This window comes from Bubalus bubalis, chromosome 2 (assembly GCF_019923935.1).
Source record: "Bubalus bubalis isolate 160015118507 breed Murrah chromosome 2, NDDB_SH_1, whole genome shotgun sequence".
Taxonomy (NCBI): domain Eukaryota; kingdom Metazoa; phylum Chordata; class Mammalia; order Artiodactyla; family Bovidae; genus Bubalus; species Bubalus bubalis.
Window position 1 is genome coordinate 39,285,307 of NC_059158.1, and position 27,576 is coordinate 39,312,882.

The 27,576-nt window shown below is 40.3% G+C and overlaps 1 protein-coding gene across 1 annotated transcript in view; it reads right to left on the reverse strand.

Annotated features, from left to right (window-relative positions):
• Positions 1-2,871, reverse strand: part of DNAH8 (dynein axonemal heavy chain 8) — a 332,077-nt gene extending 329,206 nt beyond the window's left edge. Inside the window, exons 1-2 of the mRNA XM_044930509.2 lie at positions 2,407-2,871; positions 2,166-2,300 (exon numbers count right to left, since the gene is read on the reverse strand). Coding sequence (XP_044786444.2) covers positions 2,166-2,300; positions 2,407-2,835 — 564 coding nt within the window. The 5' untranslated portion in view covers positions 2,836-2,871. The remainder of the gene's footprint in view (positions 1-2,165; positions 2,301-2,406) is intronic.
• Positions 2,872-27,576: the final 24,705 nt, after the last annotated feature.

A 27,576-nucleotide genomic window follows, 5' to 3' on the forward strand; every position in this document is an offset into this window, starting at 1 on the left:
GCAGCCTTCCAGGCTCCTCCGTCCATGGGATTTTCCAGGCAAGAGTGCTGAGATGCTGCCATAATGAGAAGCCCGCAGACCACAATGTGTAGCCCTCACTCACCACAACTAGAGTGCCGGGAGCCGGCATATTGCATATTGAGTGAGGATCTGTAATAGCTCAACTGGAATTCTATCACTGCCTGGAGCCAGCGTGAGGAACTCCGCCCATGACAAAGGTCATGAGGAAGGAGGCTCAGCATACGCAAAGGTGGGATCGAGCCTCAGGAGTCCCCCTGGAAATTCTCGAGCATCTACCCCGAAAACCAGAGTCTGCCTACTTTCTGCTTTGTGCTTTCACCTACACCTCTGACTTTACTGGGGGCTGTCCCCCACTACCTCTCTCTGAAAAGAGAGTTAGCTTACAGCTCCAGTTCATAATTCCTGGGTGTGACAGTGTTTCAACCTACAAACTCCTTTGGAAATCCTCTAGCCTGCCTGAATGGGTTTTTCCGGCCACATGTGATTGTTCAGAGCCTCCCAACTGTGAGAGGCAGGAGATGTTCTAAACTGCCTAAACACAGATTCCTTTGAGTAGTTAAAAGATTGATTAGAAATTGTATTGGTGAAGGGTTTTTCACTTGTTGGGCCAATGTTTGCTGCTAAGTCTCCATACTCCTTACCTACTGTGTCCTTGGCAGTGTATTGATTGATATAATGGGTGTATAGAAATGTAAAATGCAGCTTTGTCCAATGCTTTTTGGAAGGCTGGTGCCTGACTTTGGAATAATCACCTTTAGAGAAAAATAAGTTTCTTAAAATGTTAACAGGCCTCCGGGCCAGAAGATGATGTCAATCACCTGAACTTTTGCATATGATAAGTTTGCAGGAAGAAAGCCTGGCTTGCTGCATGACTCTACCCCTTCCCCCATTATCCTCTATGCATACCTTAAGGTATAAAAACTACTTTGGAAAATAAAGTGCGGGCCTTGCTCACCAACGCTTGGTCTCCCCATGTCATTCTTTCCTTTAACTTCCAGCTGAGTGTCCATCTGGAGCGCGGATGTCCTCTGCGACCATTTATTTGCCTGGGCTTCTAAGACCCACTCGAGAAGGTGTCTAAGGTGGGGCACCTTCCGCTATTCGAGAGGGCGCCTGCGGCCTCCGTGGTCAGAGCTAACCTGGTGTCACGGGTTATACTGATTTTCTGCGTAAACCAAGTCTCCACTGAATTTTCCTACTGAGCTATCCTTATTTCAGCCGCTTTTCTCCACTGAATTTCCTCACTGAGCTATCCTTATTCTATTACTCTTTGTATCCTTAATTAAAGTGTAATTAAGCAGTTGTTTCCTGACCCTCGCCTATGCCGTCTCTCCTTCGAATACCCTGGATCAGCTGGGGCTGGACCCCGGCACTAGAGAAAGCTCATACAAAGCAACAAAGACCCAAAGCAGCCAAAAATAAATAAAAATAAATATTTTGAAAAGAGAATCAATGTCTATAAGGAATTTACAACAAAAAGTATCAAAATTTTTTAAAAGAAAATTAATTTAGAACCTGAGCTATAAGGAAGCTATAACACTGCTTCTGGGAACTGCTATGAAAGTCACAGTTTATCATATATTACTATAATTAGGGTGACCATATATAGTAAATTCATCATCCAAAACTGGGACCGTTTTTGGAGTGAAAGGAGGAACTGTTAATAATTATGCCAGAAAAGTAGGCAGTAAGTAGGGTGTCCCTGGCGTGCAGAGATACATGGGAATCACCTCACTGGTTTCCAATATATTCATGCAACAGTCACTGTGCCCTAGCTCTATTTCTGCAGTTTGTTTTTCTATCCAAATAATTTTTACTTGTAGGTTATATAACCTGTACTTTTAAAATACCATTCTACCTGTGCTTTACTATTCCTCTTAACTTCTGAAGCCATTCTGAATTAAATTTTAGCTTAATTCTAGTTGCCAACCCTTTTCCTTCCTTCCTTCCTTCCTCCACACTAGTAGGCCAAACTAGAAATATCATCCAGTTGGCTATAATTACATAAAATAAAGCTTCCTCTCTAATTAGGTAAATTCCAACCGCCTCTTTCTAAATGTTTTGTTGTTCACAATGATCCATGTTTCTTAAATCAATCACTTCTCTAAAAGCAGCTAAAACAGAGCGATAAGACTCAAACTTACAGATGGGCAATCCAAAATTAATTCTTCAACAGTTACTATGTCCAGGCCAAGCTTTTCTGACAGAATTTCAAATATATACTTGTAGGAAGGGTCAATTTTCATTTTTCGGTTTTCTCTTGCATCTCTATATCTTGCCTAAAGAATGAAAACCACAGGTTAAAAAAAATGCAATTATTAAGAAAAGTCACCAAAACGTTTCATTTGAGATCAAAGTGATACATATGAAAAACATAAGCAAAACCTGTCTCTCTTTTAATGTTTCCTGTAGATTTGGAATGCCACTCATACTTCGGCGGTATTTGGATGATCTGCGGGAAGACTGAGAGAGCACATCAGAAAGCATTGACTGGACCATTCGCGGCGCAGGCCTGGGTCGCACCCTGCCTGGTTCCAACTCATCATCGTCTGGCATAACTATCCTTTCATCAGAAGGAAGGAGATTCAAATAATCACTTAAAGAGGAAGTAGGGGCTTTCTCGGAAAGAGAGCCTGTATCTCCCTCAGACACCTCTTCGGGAAGGGTTGGGGCCTCCTCGCTGGAAGGAGGGGGCGGAGCCTCATCTCCTGGATCTGGAGGGGCAACCTCTTCTGAACCAGGAGGCTCCGATTCTCCGGACGAGGGAGGGGCTGCTTCTTCCGGAGGGGGTGGGTCGCCTTCCTCAGCGCTCATGTTATACAGTCCTTCCACCAGCAGAGCACCTTAAAACTTCAAAACCTAGGATGATAAAAGGTTTCCTTTTAAAACTATTCAAAACGTTGAGCGCGATATGTTAATTTGTTACTACCCTTGAGGCTAGACAGGTGAACAAAATTATGTATTTCTCCCTACTGCATTATTTAAAGAAACTTAAGTTTAAGGGGCTAGAGAGAGAATTTTTTAAAGTGAGACAGCGCGCACACACACACACACATACACACACATCCCTCTAGGGGCTTTTTCAAACTGTGTAAGTGCTTCTCCTGATCATGATGTGACCCTGGTAGACATACCCCATTCCCAGGGGAATCAGTTCAGTTCAGTCGCTCAGTCCTGTCTGACTCTTTGCGACCCCATGAATCCCAGCACGCCAGGCCTCCCTGTCTATCACCAACTCCCGGAGTTCACTCAAACTCATGTCCATCGAGTCGGTAATGCCATCCAGCCATCTCATCCTCTGTCGTCCCCTTCTCCGCCTGCCCCAAATCCCTCCCAGCATCAGAGTATTTTCCAATGGGTCAACTCTTCGCATCAGGAGGCCAAAGTACTGGAGTTTCAGTTTTAGCATCATTCCTTCCAAAGAAATCCCAGGGCTGATCTCCTTCAGAATGGACTGGTTGGATCTCCTTGCAGTCCAAGGGACTCTCAAGAGTCTTCTCCAACACCACAGTTCAAAAGCAGCAATTCTTCGGTGCTCAGCCTTCTTCACAGTCCAACTCTCATATCCATACATGACCACTGGAAAAACCATAGCCTTGACTAGATGGACCTTTGTTGGCAAAGTAATGTCTCTGCTTTTCAATATGCTATCTAGGTTGGTGAGAACTTTTCTTCCAAGGAGAAAGCATCTTTTAATTTCATGGCTGCAGTGATTTTGGAGCCCCAAAAAATAAAGTCTGACACTGTTTCCACTGTTTCCCCATCTATTTCCCATGAAGTGATGGGACCAGATGCCATGATCTTCGTTTTCTGAATGTTGAGCTTTAAGCCAACTTTTTCACTCTCCACTTTCACCTTCATCAAGAGGCTTTTTAGTTCCTCTTCACTTTCTGCCATAAGGGTGGTGTCATCTGCATATCTGAGGTTATTGATTTTTCTCCCGGCAATAGGTGGGGAAAAAATCAAAGTTAGGACGATAATCAAGTCTCCATCAAAATAAATAGGCATTCGGGATATGGCTAAGATTCTTACTCTCACAGAACAAGAGTACATAATTGAAGAGCAAAAGAACAGATTACAAAGCAGCTACTTCAAAAGAAGATAAAGAAGCTTTCTAGTGAGAAATTCTGAAGTCACTGGTGCAGACCTGGCCTAAGTATAATGGTGCTTCATATGAAGGGACACCAGCAGCCCTTCATCAGACACAGAGATTACCTATAACCTGCACCTGACATCTGCCCTCTCCAGGTTTTCCAAAGCACCCATAAACAGCTGAAATTTTCTTTGATATACTACTTTGGTCTATTCCAGAACAGAAAGACCCACACTGACCTTTCAGCTGCCAGCTAACCTGTTGACCCACCCACATCCAAGATGTACAAATAAGAACTCAAACTGCCTGAAGTTTTTGCTTAATTTTTTTCTCATCTCTCTCTCCTCTCTTATAATCCTGGTTTTTGTCTTTGATCTTTGGCCACAGTCTAAAGTCTGGGCTTCCCTGGTGGCCCAGACGGTAAAGAATCTGCTTGCAATGCAGGAGATCAGGGATCCATCCCTGGGTTAGGAAGATCCCCTGAAGAAGGGAATGGCAACCCACTCCAATATTCCTACCTGGGAAATCCTATGGAGAGAGGAGCCTGGCAGGCTACAGACCATGGGGTCGCAAAGAGTCTGACACAACTGAGTGACTAACATATACACACACACACACACAGACACACACACACACAATCTAAGGTCTAGCTTCTTCACACTAGAGGAAATTTGCTTAGGCAGTGACTATTTAGATGTCTGTGAATTACTGTTGGACACAACAAAGATATACAATACCCAGGGGTTGTGTGTGCATTACAATCTTACACTTGAAACGGGCCTATAGGAGTCGGCTGTGCTATCTACAATACGTCAAGACCAAGTATGATGATACATACTAGTGAAGTCATATCAACTACCTGTCCTTCTGCTCAAATTTATGCTTCTGAATTCTACAAAATAATTCATTTTAACTTGGTAAGAGAATCATGCCTTCTTTCGAAGGGTATCAACAGGTACTGTTGTCTAGTTTCTGAAACCAAAGCAAAATTTAATTTCAATAAATGGTAAAGTCTGTGCACTGATTGAGTTCAGTGGGGCTGGAGAGCATCTCTATAGGCAATCAGTGCTCTTTCTAGAGACACACAGTAATTTAAGCCAGTATAGAGATACCATTATGTAAGCCATGAAATAAAGGCTAAAATTGAAATATATTTTGCTTTAAAAATCAAGGAAGGATTCAATAAATCTTAAGGAGGTTCTCATCTAAAAAGAAATAGTAGTAATACTATTTCTTAAGTGTTGGCAAAGATTAAATTTTCAGAAAATTTTATTACTTAAAGATTCAAGATAGTTAAGATTCATGTCACATAATTTTAGAACTAGAAAATAAATGTTAGAAATCATCTAGTTTAATTTTCCCTTTTTACTGATAATGAAACTAAGATCCAGAGAAGTTACAGGTCTTATCCAATTACACAGCCAAGAATGATCTTTCTAATGAGAGAAATAAACACATCAACACTTATAATGTCACTAGAACCAGCCAAAGTGTGCACAAAAATCTATAGTGTCAAAAGAGAAAGTGCAAGAGGAAAATCTCTAAAAAAGAGCTGTCATTTAAGACAAGTCTTGGTAGGGTACATATGAGTTCCATGCAGAAGACTGAAGTTGTTGTAGTCGTTGAGCCACTATGTCAGACTCTTTTGCGACTATAACTTGCCAAGCTCCTCTGTCCATGGGATTCTCCAGGCAAGAATACTGGAGCGGGGTGCCATTCCCTTCTCCAGGGCATCTTCTTGACCCAGGGATTGAACTTGAGTCTCCTGCTTGGCAGGCGGATTCTTTACCACTGAGCCACCAGGGAAGCCCAGAGAAGACTGGGGAAGTAATATTAATTGCCAGCAAGTAAATGCCAGTTTTTGTGCTTGCTGAGACATAGAACTGTGGTTGATAAATATATATGGAGGGAGAATGTAAATAATATGAATTTTTAATACACTTAATATATTTAATACTCAATATATATATTTGATGAAAATTGACATTATAATAATCATCAGTTCAGTTCAGTCACTCAGTCGTGTCCGACTCTTTGCGACCCCATGAATCACAGCATGCCAGGCCTCCCTGTCCATCACCAACTCCCAGAGTTCACTCAGACTCACATCCATCGAGTCAGCTATGCCATCCAGCCATCTCATCCTCTGTCGTCCCCTTCTCTGCCTACCCCAAATCCCTCCCAGCATCAGAGTCTTTTCCAATGGGTCAACTCTTCGCATGAGGTGGCCAAAGTACTGGAGTTTCAGTTTTAGCATCATTCCTTCCAAAGAAATCCCAGGGCTGATCTCCTTCAGAATGGACTGGTTGGATCTCCTTGCAGTCCAAGGGACTCTCAAGAGTCTTCTCCAACACCACAGTTCAAAAGCAGCAATTCTTCGGCGCTCAGCCCTCTTCACAGTCCAATTCTCACATCCACACAGGACCACAGGAAAAACCATAGCCTTGACTAGATGGACCTTTGTTGGCAAAGTAATGTCTCTGCTTTTCAATATGCTATCTAGGTTGGACATAACTTTCCTTCCAAGGAGTAAGCGTCTTTTAATTTCATGGCTGCAGTCACCATCTGCAGTGATTTTGGAGCCCAGAAAAATAAAGTCTGACACTGTTTCCACTGTTTCCCCATCTATTTCCCATGAAGTGATGGGACCAGATGCCATGATCTTCGTTTTCTGAATGTTGAGCTTTAAGCCAACTTTTTCACTCTCCACTTTCACCTTCATCAAGAGGCTTTTTAGTTTCTCTTCACTTTCTGCCATAAGGGTGGTGTCATCTGCATAGCTGAGGTTATTGATATTTCTCCTGAAAATCTTGATTCCAGCTTGTGCTTCATCCAGCCCAGCGTTTCTCTGCATGTACTCTGCATATAAGTTAAATAAGCAGGGTGACAATACACAGCCTTGATGTACTCCTTTTCCTATTTGGAACCAGTCTGTTGGTCCATGTCCAGTTCTAACTGTTGCCTCCTGACCTGCATATAGGTTTCTCAAGAGGCAGGTCAGGTGGTCTGGTATTCCCATCTCCTTCAGAATTTTCCACAGTTTATTGTGATCCACACAGTCAAAGGCTTTGGCATAGTCAATAAAGCAGAAATAGATGTTTTTCTGGAACTCTCTTGCTTTTTCCATGATCCAGCACATGTTGGCAATTTGATCTCTGCTTCCTCTGCCTTTTCTAAAACCAGCTTGAACATCAGGAAGTTCACGGTTCACATATTGCTGAAGCCTGGCTTGGAGAATTTTGAGCATTACTTTACTAGCGTGTGAGATGAGTGCAATTGTGCAGTAGTTTGAGCATTCTTTGGCATTGCCTTTCTTTGGGATTGGAATGAAAACTGACCTTTTCCGGTCCTGTGGCCACTGCTGAGTTTTCCAAATTTGCTGGCATATTGAGTGCAGCACTTTCACAGCAGCATCTTTCAGGATTTGGAATAGTTCAACTGGAATTCCATCACCTCCGCTAGCTTTGTTCGTAGTGATGCTTTCTAAGGCCCACTTGACTTCACATTCCAGGATGTCTGGCTCTAGGTCAGTGATCACACCATCGTGATTATCTGGGACGTGAAGATCTTTTTTGTACAGTTCTTCTGTGTATTCTTTCCACCTCTTCTTAATATCTTCTGCTTCTGTTAGGTCCATACCATTTCTGTCCTTTATCGAGCCCATCTTTGCATGAAATGTTTCCTTGGTATCTCTAATTTTCTTGAAGAGATCTCTAGTCTTTCCCATTCTGTTGTTTTCCTCTATTTCTTTGCATTGATTGCTGAGGAAGGCTTTCTTATCTCTTCTTGCTATTCTTTGGAACTCTGCGTTCAGATGCTTATACCTTTCCTTTTCTCCTTTGCTTTTCACTACTCTTCTTTTCACAGCTATTTGCAGCCGTGAAGAGATACCCCATGCCCAAGGTAAGAGAAACCCAAGTAAGACGGTAGGTGTTGCAAGAGGGCATCAGAGGGCAGACACTCTGAAACCATACTCACAGAAAACTAGTCAATCTAATCACACTAGGACCACAGCCTTGTCTAACTCAATGAAACTAAGCCATGCCCATGGGGCAACCCAAGATGGGCGGGTCATGGTGGAGAGATCTGACAGAATGTAGTCCACTGGAGAAGGGAATGGCAAACCACTTCAGTATTCTTGCCTTGAGAACCCCATGAACAGTATGAAAAGGCAAAATGATAGGATACTGAAAGAGGAACTCCCCAGGTCAGTAGGTGCCCAATCTGCTACTGGAGATCAGTGGAGAAATAATTCCAGAAAGAATGAAGGGTTGGAGCCAAAGCAAAAACAATATCCAGCTGTGAATGTGACTGGTGATAGAAGCAAGGTCCGATGCTGTAAAAAGCAATATTGCATAGGAACCTGTAATGTCAGGTCCATGAATCAAGGCAAATTGGAAGTGGTCAAACAAGAGATGGCAAGACTGAATGTCGACATTCTAGGAATCAGCGAACTCAAATGGACTGGAATGGATGAATTTAACTCAGATGAACATTATACCTACTACTGCGGGCAGGAATCCCTCAGAAGAAATGGAGTAGAAATCATGGTCAACAAAAGAGTCTGAAATGCAGTACTTGGATGCAATCTCAAAAACGACAGAATGATCTCTGTTCGTTTCCAAGGCAAACCACTCAATATCACAGTAATCCAAGTTTATGCCCCAACCAGTAATGCTGAAGAAGCTGAAGTTGAACGGTTCTATGAAGACCTACAAGACCTTTTAGAACTAACACCCAAAAAAGATGTCCTTTTCATTATAGGGGACTGGAATGCAAAAGTAGGAAGTCAAGAAACACCTGGAGTAACAGGCAAATTTGGCCTTGGAATACAGAATGAAGCAGGGCAAAGACTAATAGCGTTTTGCCAAGAAAATGCACTGGTCATAGCAAACACCCTCTTCCAACAACACAAGAGAAGACTTTATACATGGACATCACCAGATGGTCAACACCGAAATCAGATTGATTCTATTCTTTGCAGCCAAAGATGGAGAAGCTGTATACAGTCAACAAAAACAAGACCGGGAGCTGACTGTGGCTCAGATCATGAACTCCTTATTACAAAATTCAGACTTAAATTGAAGAAAGTAGGGAAAACCACTAGACCATTCAGTTATGACCTAAATGAAATCCCTTATGATTATACAGTGGAAGTGAGAAATAGATTTAAGGGCCTAGATCTGATAGATAGAGTGCCTGAAGAACTATAGAATGAGGTTCATGACATTGTACAGGAGACAGGGATCAAGACCATCCCCATGGAAAAGAAATAATAATCATAATCTAGACATAAAAAATGGAGTTGGGCTGACATTGAGGACCTGGTCTCAGACACATCCCCGAACCACTGAGAACTTGAATTTTCTCTGAATTGTATAAAAGTGAAGGACAGCACCAACCATCTTCAAAACAGCACCTGCTGGCAGCTGCAACCTTATAGTCTCAAGGTCTCCCCTTGTACCTAACTATGCAACCATTTCAGATCCCAACAAATCCTTACATAACAAGCACCCTTACTTCTTGCCAGTTACAACTACTATTCTTGATAAACCATTCATGTAATTTAACTGTAAACTTGTGATTTTTGCCTTTTTAAGCCTCCTTCATTTTGGGGTCCTGCATAACACAATTCAAGTGCTTTTTGAATCTGTGTCTCTCAGGCTGCAGTCTTAACAAACCCCAAATAAACACCTTTTAATTTCAATCAGGTGTCTGTTTCTCAAATTTTGGTTAACATAGCATGTGTGTGTGTATGTGTGTGTGTGTGTGTCTACATACACATATGTAGATCTATACTGTGCATGCATGCATGCTAAGCAGCTTCAGTCGTGTCCGACTATTTTCGACCCTATGGACCATAGCCTGCCAGGCTCCTCTGTCCGTGGGGTTCTCTGGCAAGAATACTGGAGTGGGTTGCCATGCACTCCTCCAGGGGATCTTCTTGACCTACAGTTCAAACCCAAGTCTCTTGCATCTCCTGCATTGGCAGGTGAGTTCTTTACCATTAGCACCACCTGGGAAGCCCAATACATAGCACAGTCATACATATTTTGAACATTTTTTCTAACACTAGTAAACTCAATTTATTTCAGTCTTTCAACACTTATTTTCTGCTAAGATGATAGGTTTAACTTCTTTTAAAAAGAAAATGACCAGGGAAAACAAGATGGCAGAACTAGGTGGACACAGAGTACATCTCTCTCCTCGGATACATCAGGGATATACCTTCAGACACAGAAGTGCATGCAGAACACCAGCTGAGAGCGGACAGGAGTACCTGAGCAGCAGAAAAGAACATATAGACCCACGCAAAACTCGGTAAGATGGAGGAACTAGGGGGAAAGACAGGAGTGTTAGTAGGACTGGGCATGCCCACAAAGGGTGGAGGAACTGAATCAGGGGTTCTATCCCCACATTGGGACAATTGTCTGAGTCAGAGGAGAAACATTTAAGGCTGAGACTGAAACAGCTGAACTGTGGCAGCCTAAATGGAATGAGAATCACAGTCCTTGCTGCAGCCGCATGTACCCCAGACAGGGATGTAGATCCCCTGGAAGGTGCAGCAGCTGGGAGCTGGAGTTTAGGGATTGTGGAGCAATCCCAGGGTGAGGGCTGCCGTTGATGGCGGAGAGACAGATTGAGGGGATGTGAGGGAGGAGATTGTGGTGGGCAATACCTATGGAGGAAAGCCAGGCAGCCGAGGAAGCAAGGCGATGCTGCTGAGTCACGCATAGCGGGTGAAGCCATCGCCATAGCCTCTCTCCCCCTACACGCCAGCATTGGCAGCTGAACAGTAGAGAGGCTGGCCCATCAAATGCCTGACACACTGAACTACAGACCCGGATCTCACCCAGGGTGCCCCTTTAAGTGCCTGATGGGCCGATCTACAGAGTAGAACCCCAGCCAGAGGGGCCCCTGTATGTGCCTGACACGTGAAACAAGAGAGAAGGACCCCAGGCAAGGGAGCTTGCTAAGTGCCTGAAAGGGCAGAGCTACAGAGAAAGACTGGCCAAAGAAGCCTTCTGATCACCAGCTACAAGAGGGTCAAAAAAAGACTCTGATAGGCCCATAACTCCTGCGGCAGAGGCAGTCCATGTCCCTGCACGCTTGGCGCTGCCAGGGTCCCCGCAAGCCAAGCAGCTGCGCCACCTTCAGGCTCAACTCTCACTGGGGCAGAGCTGCCACAGGCAAAAGTAGTCTTGCGTCTATGAACGCAGTGTTGCTTTGGTAGTGTCCAATCTCTTTGTTGGGCTTTTGCAATTCTGGGGAATTTTCCTTTTTTTTTTTAACTTTAATTTTTAATTTTTTAAACCTATTATTATTTTTTCTACATTTATTCCTTTGTTTGCTTTTCCTACTGTTCTTTTCCCCTTGCAGTTAATCTTTAATGTATATAAAACTTCATCTACCTCTGTTTAACTTTACATATCTATTCTTTCTTTCTTTTCTTTCTTTCCTTTCCTCTCAGCATATCTGTTAGTTTTATTTTCATTGTTTTATTCTCCAGTTGACACCTTACGTTAGTTTTGTTTTCCAGTTTGGCTGTAGTTAGGTTTGTTCTGGTAGATATAATTTTTGGTTTCCTTTGTTTGCTGGATCAATCTATTGTACTTTATTTTCGTTGGACTGTTTTGATTTTGCTTATGGGTGTATATGTATATGTGTATATTCAGTCACACTTTTTATTGTTGTTATAAACCTCTGCATCTACGTTGGGCTTTTACAGTTCTATGGAGTTTTTTCCTTTTTTTCTTTCTTCTTCTGCTTTTTTCTCTTCTCTTTTTTATAATTTTAACTTTTACTTTTTTAAAACCTATTATATTTTTCTACATTTATTCCTTTGTTTGCCTTTCCTACTGTTCTTTTCTCCTTGCAGTTAATATTCAATGTATATAAACCTTCTTCATCTACTTCTATTTAACTTTGCATATCTATTCTTTCTTTCTTTCCTTTCTTTATTTTCCTCTCAACATATTTGTTAGTTTTGTTTTCAATGCTTTATTCCCCACTTGGCACCTTGCTTTAGTTTTGTTTTCCACTTTGTGCTTTAGTTAGTTTTGTTCTTAACTGGTAAATATAATTTTTGATTTCCTTTGTTTGATGGGTCAATCTATTGTACTTTACTTGTGTTGGACTGTTTTGACTTTGCTCATGGGTGTATATCTGTATATTCCATTATTTTAATTATTATCTGCTTGATTTTGTAACTGTCATTTGTCTGGGGTTCATCTTTGGTTTCTAGTTTTTGGATATTTGTTTTAATCTCACTTAATGCCATAACAAACCACTTGTGAAGTGTTCATTCCTGACCAGAGATCAAGCCCCAAGCCTTTGGAGTGGGAGCAAAATCTGCAAAATCCTAGACTACCAGAGAACTAACCCTAGGGAGTATCAAATAGTGAGAACTACACAAATGAAACCACTTGAATACAACATCAGGCATCACCCAACCAATAGTAGCACCCTGTGCAGGACGCCTCATCTAAACAAGAAACAAAACAAAAACACAAACCCAATCATCAGCAGACAGGATTACTACCTCACTCAGCCTTGCCCATCAGAGGAGGAAAAACAAACAAACAAAATCTCAGCACAAATCTCACTCTATAAGCTTACACAAACCACTGGACCAACCTTAGGAGGGCAGAAACCAAATGGAAGAAATAACTCAACCTTGAAGCCTGGGAAAAGGAGACCTCAAACACAATAAGTTAAAAAAAAAAAAATAATGAAAAGGCAGAGAAATACTACACAAAAGAAGGAACAAACTAGAAACAGAGAAGTCCAAATTAATGAAGTGGAAATAGGCAAACTACCTGAAAAAGAATTCAAAATTATAATAGTAAAGATGATCAAAAACCTTGAAAACAAAATAAAGAAAATGCAAGAATCAATTAACAAAAACCTAGAAGAATTAAAGAATAAACATACAGAGACAAACAACACAATTACTGAAATTAAAAATACTCTAGAAGGAATAAATGGCAGAATGTCTGAAGCAGAAGAATGAATCAGTGAGCTGGAAGATAAAATGGTGGAAATAACTTCCAAAGAGCAGGATAAAGTAAAAAGAATGAAAAGAACTGAGGATAGTCTCAGAGACCTCTGGGACAATACCAAATGCACCAACATTTTAATTATAGGGGTCCCAGAAAAAGAAGAGAAAAAGAATGGGTTTGAGAAAATTTTTGAAGAGATTATAGTTGAAAATTTCCTCAACATGGAAAAGGAAATAGTCTATCAAGTCCAAGAGGCACAAAGAGTCCCATACAGGATAAACCCAAGGAGAAACACACCAAGACACATACTACTCAAACTAACAAAGACTAAACACAAAGAAAGAATATTAAAAGCAGCAAGGGAGAAGCAACAAGTAACATACAAGGGAAACCCCATATGCTTAAGAGCTGATCTTTCAGCAGAAACTCTGCAAGCAGAAGGGAATGGCAGGGTATATTTAAAGTACTGAAAGGGAAAACTCTACAACCAAGATAACCTGACAAGGATCTCATTCAAAATTGATGGAGAAATAAAAAGCTTTTGAGACAAGCAAAAGTTAAGAGATTTCAAAACCACCAAACCTGCTTTACAACAAATGTTAAAGGGATTTATATAGTCAAGAAATACAAGAGAAGAAAAAAGATCTGCAAAATCAACCCCAAACAATTAAGAAAATGGCAATAGGAACATATATATCAATAATTACTTTAAATGTAAATGGATGAAATGCTGCAACCAAAAGACACAGGCTGGCTGAATGGATACAAAAACAAGACCCATATATATGCTGTCTGCAAGAAACCCACTTCAGACCTAAAGGCACATGTAGACTGAAAGTGAGAAGATGGAAAATATATTCCATGCAAATAGGAAGCAAAAGAAAGCTGGAGTAGCAATCCTCATATCAGACAAAATAGACCGTAAAATAAAGAAGATCACAAGAGATAAGGAAGGGCACTACATAATGATCAAGGGATCAATCCAAGAGGAAGACATAAAAATTGTAAATATCTATGCTCTCAACATAGAAGCACCTCAATACATAAGACAAACACTAACAGACATAAAAGGAGAAACTGACAGTAAGACAATAATAGTAGGAGACTTTCACACCCCACTCATACCAATGGACAGATCATCAAAACAGAAAATTAATAAGGAAACACAAGTTTTAAATGATACATTAGATGAGATGGATCTCACTGATATCTTCAGAACATTCCATCCAAATGCAGAAGAATACACCTTCTTCTCAAGTGCACACGGAACATTCTCCAGGACAGACCACATCCTGGGTCACAAATCAAACCTCAGTAAATTTAAGAAAACTGAAATCATATCAGCATCTTCTCTGACCACAACGCTATGAGACTAGATATCAATTACAAGAAAAAAAAACTGTAAGAAACACAAACACATGGAGATTAAACATGTTTCTAAATAACCAACAGGTTACTGAAGAAATCAAAAGGAAAATCAAAAAATTTCTAGAAACAAATGACAACGAAAACACAACAACTCAAAACCTATGGGATGCAGCAAAAGCAGTTCTAAGAGGGAAGTTTATAGCAATACAATCCTAACTCAAGAAACAAGAAAAACGTCAACTAGACAACCTAACTTTACACCTAAAACAAATGGAAAAAGAAGAACCAAAAAAAACCCAAAATTAGTAGAAGGAAATAAATCACAAAGATCTGAGCATAAATAAGTGAAAAAGAAATGAAGGAAACAATAGTAAATATTAATAAAGCTAAAAGCTGGTTGTTTGAGAAGATAAAATTGATAAACCTTTAGCCAGACTCATCAAGAACAAAAGAGAGAAGAATCAAATCAACAAAATTAGAAATGAAAAAGGAGAGGTTACAACAGACAATGCAGAAGTACAAAGGATTATAAGAGACTATTATGAACAACCTAATGCAATAAAATGGATACCCTGGAAGAAATGGATAGATTCTTAAATAAGTTCAATCTTCCAAGACTGAACCAGGAAGAAATAGAAATTATGAACAACCCAATTACAAGCACTGAAATTGAAGCTATTATCAAAAATCTGCCAAAAAACAAAAGCCTAGGACCAGATGGCTTCACAGGAAAATTCTAACAAACATTTAGAGAAGAGCTAATGCCTATCCTTCTAAAACTTTTTCAAAAAATTGCAGAGGAAGAAACACTTCCAATCTTATTCTATGAGATATCACCAATACCAAAACCAGATACAGACAACACAAAAAAGAAAACTACAGGCCAATATCACTGATGAACATAGATGAAAAAATCCTCAACAAAATTTTAGCAAACAGAATTCAGCAACACATCAAAAAGCTCATACACCATGATCAAGTTCAGTTTATTCCAGGGGGCAAGGATTCTTCAATATATGCAAATCAATCAACTGTGATACATCATATCAATAAAAACCATATGATCACCTAAATAAATGCAGAAAAAGCCTTTGACAAAATTCAGCACTCATTTATGATTAAAACTCTTCTGTACACAGAAAATTATAAGACACTGATGAAAGCAATCAAAGATGACATAAACAGATAGATAGAGATTCCATGTTCCTGAGTAGGAAGAATCAATATTGTGAAAATGACTATACTACCAAATACAATCTACAGATTCAAAGTCATCCCTATCAAATGACTAATGACAGTTTTCACAGAACTAGAACAAAAAATTTCACAATTCATATGGAAACACAAAAGATCTCAAAAAGCCAAAGCAGTCTTGACAAAGAAGAATGGAGCTGGAGGAATCAACCTTCCTGACTTCAGATTATACTACAAAGCTACAGTCATCAAGACAGTATGGTACTGGCACAAAAACAGAAATACAGACCAATGGAACAAGATAGAAAACCCAGAAGTAAACCCATGCACCTATGGGTACCTTATTTTTTACAAAGGAGGCAAGAACATACAATGGCACAAAGACAGCCTCTTCAATAAATGATGTTGGAAAAACTGGACAGTTACATGTAAAAGAATGAAATTAAAACACTTACTGACACCATACACAAAGATAAACTCAAAATGGATTAAATACCTAAATGTAAGACCAGAAACTATAAAACTCTTAGAGGAAAACATAGGCAGAACACTTGATGACATAAATCAAAGCAAGATCCTCTATGGCACACCTCCTGGAGTAACAGAAATAAGAAAAAGTAAACAAGTGGGACCTCATTAAACTTAAAAGCTTTTGCACCACAAAGGAAACTATAAGTGAGGTGAAAAGACAACCCTCAGAATGAGAGAAAATACTAGCAAATGAAACAACTGACAAAGGATTAATTTCCAAAATATACAAGCAGCTCATACAACTCAATGCCAGAAAAACAAACAACCCAATCAAAAAGTGGGAAAAAGACCTAAACAGACATTTATCCAAAGAAGACATACAGATGGCTGACAAACACATGAAAAGATGTTCAACATCGCTCATTATTAGAGAAATGCAAATCAAAACTACAATGAGATATCATCTCACACGGATCAGAATGGCCCTCATCAGAAAGTTTACAAACAATAAATGCTGGAATGGGTGTCGAGAAAAGGAAACACTCTTGCACTGTTGGTGGGAATTTAAATTGATACAGCCACTGTGGAAGACAGTATGGAGATTCCTTAAAAAAAAAACTAGGAATAAAACCACCATATGATCCAGCAATCCCACTCCTAGGCATGTACCCTGAAGAAACTGAAATTGAAAAAGACACATGTATCCCATTGTTCATTGCAGCACTATTTACAATAGCTAGAACATGGAAGCAACCTAGATGTCCATCAACAGATGAATGGATAAAGAAGTTGTGGTACATACACACAATGAAATATTGCTCAGCCATAAAAAGGAATGCATTTGAGTCAGTTCTAATGAGGTGGATGAACCTAGAATCTATTATACAGAGTGAAGTGAGTCAGAAAGAGATAAATATTGTATTCTAACACACATATACAGAATCTAGAAAACAGCACTGAAGAATTTATTTACAGGGCAGCAGTGGAGAAACAGACATAGATAATAGATTTATGGACATGGGGAGAGGGGAGGAGAGGGTGAGATGTATGGAAAGAATAACATGGAAACTTACATTACCATATGTAAATAGATAGCCAACAGGAATTTGCTGTATGGCTCAGGAAACTCAAATAGGGGCTCTGTATCAACCTAGAGGAGTGGGATGGGGAAGGGGATGGGAGGGCAGTTCAAAAGGGAGGGGATATATGTATACCTATGGCTGATTCATGCTGAGGTTTGACAGAAAACAACAAAATTCTGTAAAGCAATTATCCTTCAATAAAAAATGAATTAAAAAGGAAAAAATGAATAAAGACCTCATAATAGGCAAAGGTTAAAAATAAAAATAAATAAATGACCATTTCTGGTGGGAGTTTAAAACAGTACAACCTCCATGGAAAAAACAGTGCAGTTCTTCAAAATCCAAATATAGAATTACCATATAACCCAATAACTCCACTCCTCGGTTGAATTCTACTAGTAATTCTACCCAAGAGAATAACATATGTGCACACAAAAAACTGTACACAAATGTTCACAGCAACATTATTCATAACAGCCAAAAAGTTAAAACAATCCAAATGTTTGATCAGATGATGAATGGATAAACAAAATGTGGTCCAGTAATATACTAAAGTATCATTCAGGAAAGAAAGAAAGAAAGGACTTTATATGTTGCAACGTAGACAAACCTTGAAGCCTCACACTAAGTAAAAGAAGCCAGACAAAAAAGGCCACATTTTGTTTGAGTCTATTTACATAAAATATAAATAGAAAAGAATATCCAGAAAAGGCAAACCCATAGAGACTAAATAGTTAAGCAGTTGCCAGAGGTGAGGGAAAGAATTGAAACTAACTGCTAACAGGCATGAGTTTTTTTTAATGGGTGATAGAAATGTTCTGGAATTATATAGTGGCTATGGCAGCACAAATCAATGAATATAATAAAAACTACTGAAGACTACATTTTAACCTAGTGAACTTTATCTTACATGAAGTATATCTCAATTTTAAAATGTTATTAATATTTTAAAAAGAACAGTAAACAGGATAAGCACTGCACTAAGAAAACAACCAATTTTTGTTGCCCCTTTATCAAGAGGTCTTAGTTTGTGAAAATCCTCCTCAAACCTACAAAGGGGAAAAAAAAAGCATTTTGATACTAGATACTAGAGAAAGATAAAAATACTAGAGAAAGGTAGAAGAACCAGTATAGGTATTGAGGAACTACATCATCTGCAGGCACCAGCTTTGCCCCCTTGCTCACCTATTTGTAATCTTGCAATGAAAGGATATTAAACACTAAAAACGCTTAAGTTAGTCCTGAACGCCACAAGTTAGGTTAAACAATATCTATAACTAAGGGTCAGGCCAAATCAATAGGCTTAGAGAAGGAAAACTGAAAGCAAATAAAAAGGAAAGAAAGCTGAGAGGAAGACAAATAGTGTGCAAAGAAAACAACAACAACAAAAAACACCCCAAATCTTCTCTCTCCTTTTCTGTGCCACAGCTACAGCTGCCATTCAAAATGGTATGAGTAACTAAACCATGTCCAGGGCTATGATATTCACTCTGGGACAGAAAACAAGACAAGACCCTTGTCCTCTAAAATTCACAATCTTATTGGGGAGATAAAGTAGTCTTTGCAAATCAACCAATAGTGTAAATTTGTGACATTCTACTGAAAAAGGAAATTAGAAAAGGAAAAAAAATTATGGTGGAAAAAATAGACAAAAATGATGTCATGCAGGATTTGGACTAAGTTGGCCTTGAAGGTCCAGTACTCTTGCCTGGGAAATCCCATGGACGGAGGAGCCTGGTAGGCAGCAGTCCATGGGATCACGAAGACTCGGACATGACTTCACTTTCATTTTTCACTTTCATGTATTGGAGAAGGAAATGGCAGCCCACTCCAGTGTTCTTGCCTGGAGAATCCCAGGGACGGCGGAGCCTGGTGGGCTGCCGTCTATGGGGTCGCACAGAGTCGGACACGACTGAAGCGACTTAGCAGCAGCAGTGGCCTTGAAGGAGAAGGATTCAGTTAGAAGCAAAAAGAAAAAAATCTAGAGAAAGAAGTAGAATGATAAAGACCTAGAGGGCTGGTACAGGGGGTCTGTGGGAAGGAGGCTCAAGAGAAAGGGGACATATGTCTACATATAGGTGATTCACTTTGTTGAACATAGGAAACTAACTCAACATTGTAAAGCAATTATACTTTAATAATAAAAAAATTTAAGTTTAAAAAGACAAATTCATGTTGATGTATGGCAGAAAGCATCACAATATTGTAATTATCCTCCAATTGATAATAAAATTTTAATTTTTTTAAAAAAAGAAACTACCAAAAAAAAAATAAAAGTAAAAAGGTAAAGCCATGAAAAAGTATGAAGAGGGGGTGAATTTAGTTGGGAAAAAATGCTTAGAATAATGCCATATTCTATTTATTCTCCCAAAAGACCACAAATTGCAAGGACTCAGAATCAGTTACATAAATAATAAAATGCAGTTTTTATACAAGCACCGATTCCTAATGTCAACATTTTATGCAACAGGCTCAGTTCTGCTCAGAGCTTTTTTCCTAGCACTCTTAGGTCATACTTGAAAATCTCCTAACTAAGAATTCCCCCAGCTTATCATAAAATACACTGAAAGAAGTCACCATGAGTTACTCTGATCCTATGGTAATCTAATAAACATAGTCTGTGGCCTCAATTCAGGTAAACATTTAAATATAACATTTCCACCTCTGTGTGTCTCCTTACCTCAGTTTCCTCAGGATTTATGTGAAGCTGTTTAGGGAAGGGAAAAAAATAGCATTTAAATTCTGAAACTTATTAGAATACTCCTCTCAGAATACATGTTTTATGTAAAGAGTTCAATTTGTTCTCTATGAATTGAGTGCTGGCATATATATTTCAAGTTAAGGACAGGATAAACTCTTATTTTGTGAACATAAAGAGTGTTTATGGCCAGTAGTTTGTACACATTGACAATCAGGAAAGTGATAACCAAGAATTAATCACTACTATGACTGAGAAACAAGTAAATTCTAAATAATTTCTTATAGTTTACATTTTTAAAGAAAATCATATATCTGAGACACTCAAAATAAATAAATAAATTACCAGTGCCATTTTGGGGAGATTTTGCTTAGGGAAGCTGTAGAATTCTTGCTCTAATGAAATCATTTGAGTTGCTTTTTCTATGTGGTTTCCAAATGTCAAATCATATATGGTGTGTAATGAACTCTAAATAAAAAATATCAACTTTACCATTTCCAAAGACTGCTGCAGTTATTTCATTGTAACTAAGAAAATGTACACAACTGTTTTATAGAGAAATTCCTAAAAACTGCAGCAGAAATTTTAATAGATTACATAGTTGAAATAGAAAAAAATTTTAGTAAATATAAGTTAGCTTACTATATACACATTCATATCTTTGTATGTATACAACATGTTTGCAAAAGTAAAAAGAAGCAAAACAACAAACACACTTCTTGGAAACAACCAAAATGTTCCTTAATAAAAGGATCCATTAATTGTACTGTAATACTCTATTCAATAAAGTTTTAATTTGACATTAGCAATAAAATAGAGGTAAAGCTATATATATATATAGAAACATTTCAAATTCATTACATGGAAAAAATAAATTTTTTGAAGTATATATATGCATATGCATAATAGTTCATCTATTCTAAGATGCTCACTTTAAGAAGGTTTAATTGGAAAACTTTTTTCCTTTTCTCACATTTTTTTCCTTTATGTTTTTACATAGAGTATGGAATTTCCATTTATGTAATTGCATAAAATTATAATCAGTAGTAGTTTAGATTTGATAAAAAATACATTAAAACTTTCTGGGAAAGACACAATGAATTATGAACGATTACCTTGAGTGAGAAAGGCTGGATGAGAGAAGTAGAGGAAGAGTGGTGCTTTTCAATGTGATAACTTAATGGTTTTTTGAAAATTATAATCATGTGTTTGTTTTACTTGTGTTCTATGTGTCTGTATCATATACTATAACACAAATAATTTTTCTCCTATATATCTTAAGACTTAAAATTTGGAACCTAAATTTCCTTCTAAATTTTAGGATTTAGCGCGACTACTTCTGCAGTGAAAGGGCAGGTCTTTACTCCAAGTAAAGACGCTTTGCTGGCTTTAAGAGCGCAGAGGAAGTGCAGGATAAACACCTTTTCATCTTCTCCTGCTCGTCCTTCCTTGTCCTCCTCCCCAGACAACTTGATGCCACACGCAATCATTCGAAATTTCCACAACCCCTTCTCTTTAAGTTCAATTCTGGAGGTTCACTGAACCTCCACAAAGGCATCCCTGGTCATTTCCAGGAGCAAGTTGCCATTTCAACCACACCCCTTTCTCTTGTGCGCATCTCTGTAACCCTATCCCTTCCCCATTACCAAGGGTCTCTGCGTGCTTGGTCCCTATGGCTAAGTACACAACCGAGACGCCCCTCCTAAGAAAAGTGCACAACGGAAGAGGTGTGGGGGAGATGACAGACTGCTAAAAACGCACAGGGTGGTCAGTACGCCAGGAAAAGGTGAATGAACAAGAGAACTGACACAGACTAGCAGGGAAAGAAACTTCTGGAAAAAACCTGACAGAGATGGCTTTGCCTTGGGTTTCTAGAGCCGTCAGTAAAGGGCGGGAAAGAAAGTGAAAGGCTCTCAGTCGTGTCGACTCTTTGTGACCCCATGGGCTGTAGCCCGCCAGGCTCCTCTGTCCATGGAATTCTCCATGCAAGAATACTGGAGTGGGTAGCCTGCTCCAGGGGATCTTCCCAGCCCAGGGACCAAACCCAGCTCTCCGGCATTGCGGGTGGATTCTTTACCAGCTTAGCCACCAGGAAGCCCAGGATTTCTGGAGTGGGTAGCCTATCCCTTCTCCAGGATCTTCCCGACCCAGGAATCTCACCGAGGTCTCCTGCATTGCAGGCGGATTCTTTACCAGCTGAGCCCCCAGGGAAACCCCAAAGGACGGGAAAAGGGGAGTCTTCTAGCAAGAAAGCAGGAAAGGCTCAGCTTGCTTGGGAAAAGTGTCAAATTTAGTGGTGAGATTTTCGTGGTGCAGAGGAGTGGGGAGGAGACGGGAGCAGAAGACAAGCCTGAAGGGATAGACATTTTGTTGGTCTTACTTTTGAATTCTTAAAAGCGGGAGTGTGCTGTGGAATCTCTCAGACGTCCAGCGGAAGATACTGGGATTGGCCAGGGCATGGGGCTCAGCTGGGGGCTGTAGCGGGGTGGGAACCGGGGAGGCTGGGAGGTGGGCGCAGAGCGAGGCGAGTCGGCCGGGCCTCCGCCGGGCGGGGAACCGGGTCTCCACGCGTCCCTGAGGACGCCGCGCCGCTCAGCTCAGAGGCGCCAGGAGCTGCTCCAGCTCGGCCTCCGCGGCCACTGAGACTCGGCCGTTGGGAGCCCGAGGCCTGCTCGCTCCCCGCCGCCCGCACGCGGTTCTGCCGGGCGCGTCTCCACGCGGGGCGCAGGGGGTCCTCGGGGCGGCGGGCGCGAGGAGAAGGGCTTCCCCACTCCACCCCCACGAGCTCACAGGCTGCGGGGGACATCCACCGCGCGAGCCCGGAACTTAAAACCTTGTTTAGGCGCTCTCCAGCCACTGAGAGCAGCTGCCTAGAGATGGAATGTTTGAAGGGTGTGGAATATTTGGGAGGATTCCAAGGGCTTTGAGGGGATTGAAAGAAAGTTTTTCTGTGACATTTACGTTTTCTGAAGTTACTCCGTGTCTCCCTAGAGAGCATTAAATGTTTTCTTTTGAATTTGTTTGCTCAAACACCTATGACTGGTAATACAAGACAGTAGAAAGACAAGAAAACGGACTAGTTTTCAAAGTTTACCACGCCCCTCCTACCCCGCCTCCCCCGCCCCACCGCCTTTTCTGGTTCATTTCTGCTTTTCCAGGTGAAGTGGCGTGATGGGTATCCATTTTAATTAGGTGTTCAAGTCAATCTTTGAATGTACAGCAGATGGAACTAAAATGAGGACTGGAAGATCTGTTAAATGAAACAAGTAAAATTAAATAAGCCATGGTCTATGCAAATGAAGAAATACTGCAGGAGAAATATAAAAGAGTTCTAAAAGTTACTAGAATTTTCGTACCCAGAGATCGTGAGTTTTAATAGACTGGCATATTTATTTCTAATTTTATTTTCATCTACTTATGTGAAAATATTTTTGTGGGATCGTGGCCTCCATATAGTTTTGGGTCCTGCTTTTTATCTCTAAATTTTGACTTTCAGGGATTTTCATGTATTTTAACAGTCCTTTACCAGTCCTTAGGGCAATGGCACCCCACTCCAGTACTCTTGCCTGGAAAATCCCATGGACGGAGGAGCCTGGTAGGCTGCAGTCCATGGGGTCGCTGGGAGTCGGACACGACTGAGTGACTTCAATTTCACTTTTCACTTTTCACTTTCATGCATTGGAGAAGGAAATGGCAACCCACTCCAGTGTTCTTGCCTGGAGAATCCCAGGGACGGGGGAGCCTGGTGGGCTGCCGTCTCTGGGGTTGCACAGAGTTGGACACGACTGAAGGGACTTAGCAGCAGCAGCAGCAGCAGCAGGGCTTGCCTGGTAGCTCAGATGGTAAAGAATCTGCCTGCAATTTAGGAGATCAGGGTTCAATCCCGGGGTTGGGAAGATTCCCTGGAGAAGAGAATGGCAACCCACTCCAGTATTTTTGCCTGGAGAATTCCATGGACAAAGGAGACTGGAGGGCTACAGTCGGGGTTGCAGAGTCGCTCAGACACAGCTGAGCGACTAACATACACCAGTCCTTAAGAATATAATTTTAATAGTCTGTCTAGTATTTTATTGAATTGTTGCATCACAACTTTTTTCAATAAATTCACTTACAATTAGCACAAAAAAAAAAGGAAAGAAAGGAATACTTCGGTCATCATACAGTATGAGGCAGTCCACATGGCCCACAGGGTCCTTGCCCACCTCGCTGAGAGAGCTAAACTGCAAGACCTAACTATCCTTTGACCCTGAGCTGTTTCTTTAGCTAGAGTGTAGGCAATTAAGCAACCCATGCAGCAACCATGGTATGAGTGAAGAGCAACTGCTTACTTCCCTGGGGAGGGGTACTAGCTTGTTTACTACTTGCCACAGAAGATGCTAAGCATTTAGTCCTGGAGTCTTAGCTGTCTCACAATCCACAGCCTGTGATCTCAGAGAGAGTGCAGTAAGCAATCCTGAAGAGAGATCTTAGTTCTCTGCCCAAGAAGTGGACCTGGGTAGCCGGGGTGAAAACCAGGAATCCTCGCCACTAGTCCACCAGGGCCTAGAGGCTAGAGACAAAGTACCCCTGGCTCTTACCTGCATTGAAAGCAAGAATGTTTTAAGGAGGTAAAATCTGTAAAAAACAGGTAAAAAGTTTATTATTAAGAGACACAGCATAACATTTGGGAGAGCACACAGAAAAACAGTTGGTTTATTTAAGACAGAAACAAGACAGAAATAAACACCTGGAGAGGAGTGTGGGCATCTTGATTGAGGAGTATAGAAGTCAGAAGTTAGGCATAAATATACATCCAGAAAGAAAGAGTATGGGTGTCCTCTCTAGTGAGGAGGAGCACAGTAAGGAGGTGATTTAAATCACTTATATAGGACAGTTCGTCCAGGTCTGTGTTTATCTTTGGCCAATTATCCTGTTTCTTTTTTCACACCTGATCTGTCCTGTGATCCTCCCCAAGATGCCTGCAGAACTGTTGTTAATATAAATTCTAGTGCAGAGGCCTGTGGGTGCATGTCCACACGTATTATGGAGTGGCATCTTCTCCCTTTTTGACTCCCAAGGAGTCTTTCTACACACATGAAAACTGGGAAGTTTTTCTTGACCTCAGGGGTGGTTGTCTTCTCTCTTTATTCCAGCAGAATAAACTAACTTTGTCCTTGGAGTGTCTAGGTGAGAACAGAGCTTCAATTTTACTCCACTTGGCAAACACCAGCTGTCCAGCCCAGGGGTCCATCTATCTCCAACCTCACCTGCATCTGGGCCCATACTGTTGCCCAGCACTGGCCTCCTATGCGATGCTTCTATCATTTGTTGGGCTGTAATAAAGGGTCTCTCTCTGATCCATCCTTGCTTCATCATCTATTTTTGACACCTATGGAGTTATGGCAGATTTAATCCTTGCCATCTTCCCAGTCAGAGGTATAGCTATATTTGGATGTAGTCAGAAATAAGTTACAGAATACCATATTCTTTAAAGAGCCTTAAATATATATCTATATGCCTTAAACTACAAATTCCTCTTTCGAAAATATATTCTTAAGAAATAAAACTAAACATGGACAGAGTTTTTGTTCCGAAGATGTAGATTGCAGCATTAGGTTTGTTAGTATTGCAGTCCATGCAAAAGTTTCATTAACTCTGGCAGAAAACGAGGTTCACGGAAAACTACCAAATGATAACATTCCTGAGGATGCCTGAGATATGGGGAAAGTATAGTTTCCATAGTTTTCTTGAGACTTAATAAAAAGAAAACACCATGTAGTACATATTAAAACACTGAATGGTTAGACTGCGGAAGACCCTGAGAATTAAACGTCCCTGAAAATACAAGGAGGGAATGTATACAAAAACACTTAGCACAGTAGTACACAGTAATGGCTTAATCAATGCCAGTTATTAGTGTTAGCATATGTAGTAAAGAAAAAAAATTACTGAGCTGGAAATTTGAGGACCTGAATTTTAGGCCTGGGACTGTGCTACCCAATTACTCAACTAATCACTTCTGAAAGTCGGACTGTGAAATTGCTATAGTCCTGGGTGTCCTCATTTATAAAATGAAATGTGGGAGATGAGATGATCTCTAAGTTCCCTTCCTGTTCCAAAAAATCCTAAGTCCATGATGTTTGCTTTCATGCCTCCTCCTCCTCCAGGGGATGATACTATTGACAGAAAGAAAAACATCAAGACAACCAACTGGAAATATCTAGATGTTGCAAGGAGCATGCAATTAAAGTACACAGCTTATCAATATTTGTGGTTAATAATTGTCCTACCACAGCCACTTGTTCTTATTATCAAATAATAATTTAGATAGTCATTCAAGTAAAATATCTTGAATATATATATCTCAAGTAATTATCCACAGTTCATTCGTAGAGCATTTCTTCCAGGATTATTAGTTTATGGCTGAAACAGCACACCTATATTCTGTTTAGTTGTCCATTTTATTTAATAAAAAGACAAAAAAAAAAGAATTACAATTGGAACTTAGGCCACAAGTAAAACAATGTTCATTAAGGACAATTAACTCTACCATAAAATTATTTTAAATATATACTCTGAGTAAATTTCCTAATGTTAATTTTACTAACAAAAACAAAAAAAAAGTTATGTGTGCCTTGAAGTGGGTTGAATTATGTCCCCCTAAAGTATGTCCAGTAGTCATGTATGGATGTGAGAGTTTTTTCCAGTAGTCATATGTGGATGTGAAAGTTGGACCATAAAGAAAGCTGAGCGCCAAAGAACTGATGCTTTTGAACTGTGGTGTTGGAGAAGGCTCTTGAGAGTCCCTTGGACTGCAAGGAGATCCAACCAGTCCATCCTAAAGGAAATCAGTCCTGAATGTTCATTGGAAGGGCTGATGCTGAAGTTGAAACTCTAATACTTTGGCCACCTCATGCGAAGAGCTGACTCATTGGAAAAGACCCTGATGGTGGGAAAGATTGAAGGCAGGAGGAGAAGGGGACATCAGAGGATGAGATGGTTGGATGGCATCACCGACTCAATGGACATGAGTTTGAGCAAGCTCCAGGAGATGGTGATGGACAAGGAAGCTTGGCATGCTGCAGTCCATAGGGTCACAAAGGGTCAGACACAACTGAACGAGGAAGCGACTGAACTGAATACATTATACCCTTGTGTGCATGCTCAGTCCCTTCAGTCATGTCTGACTCTTTGTGAGCCTAGGCACTGTAACCTGTCAGGCTCCTCTATCCATGGGGATTCTCCAGGCAAGAATACTGGAGTGGGTTGCCATGCCCTCCTCCAGGGGATCTTTCTGACTCAGGGATCGAACCCAGGTCTCCTGCATTGCAGGCAGAATTTTTTATCATCCGGGCCACCAGGTAAGGCCCATTATATTCACACGGAGTTTAAAACTTGGCAAAAATTGTATTGGTCATGTGCATTCCTTTGCAACTTTTAATTATTTAACTTCTGTTTGTGAGATTTATCAGTGTTAGAATATGTTCCTCAGACATCTTCACTTATGTATATTATTCCACTGTATGAAAATAACACAATTTATTTTCTCACAGTTGGACATTTAGGTTTTATCAATCTTTTTTTCTATTCAAATCTTGGCCCTATACTTAGAGGGTAAGCACGATGATCTTCTGGATATATACTTAGTAGGACACACTGTCTTTACCT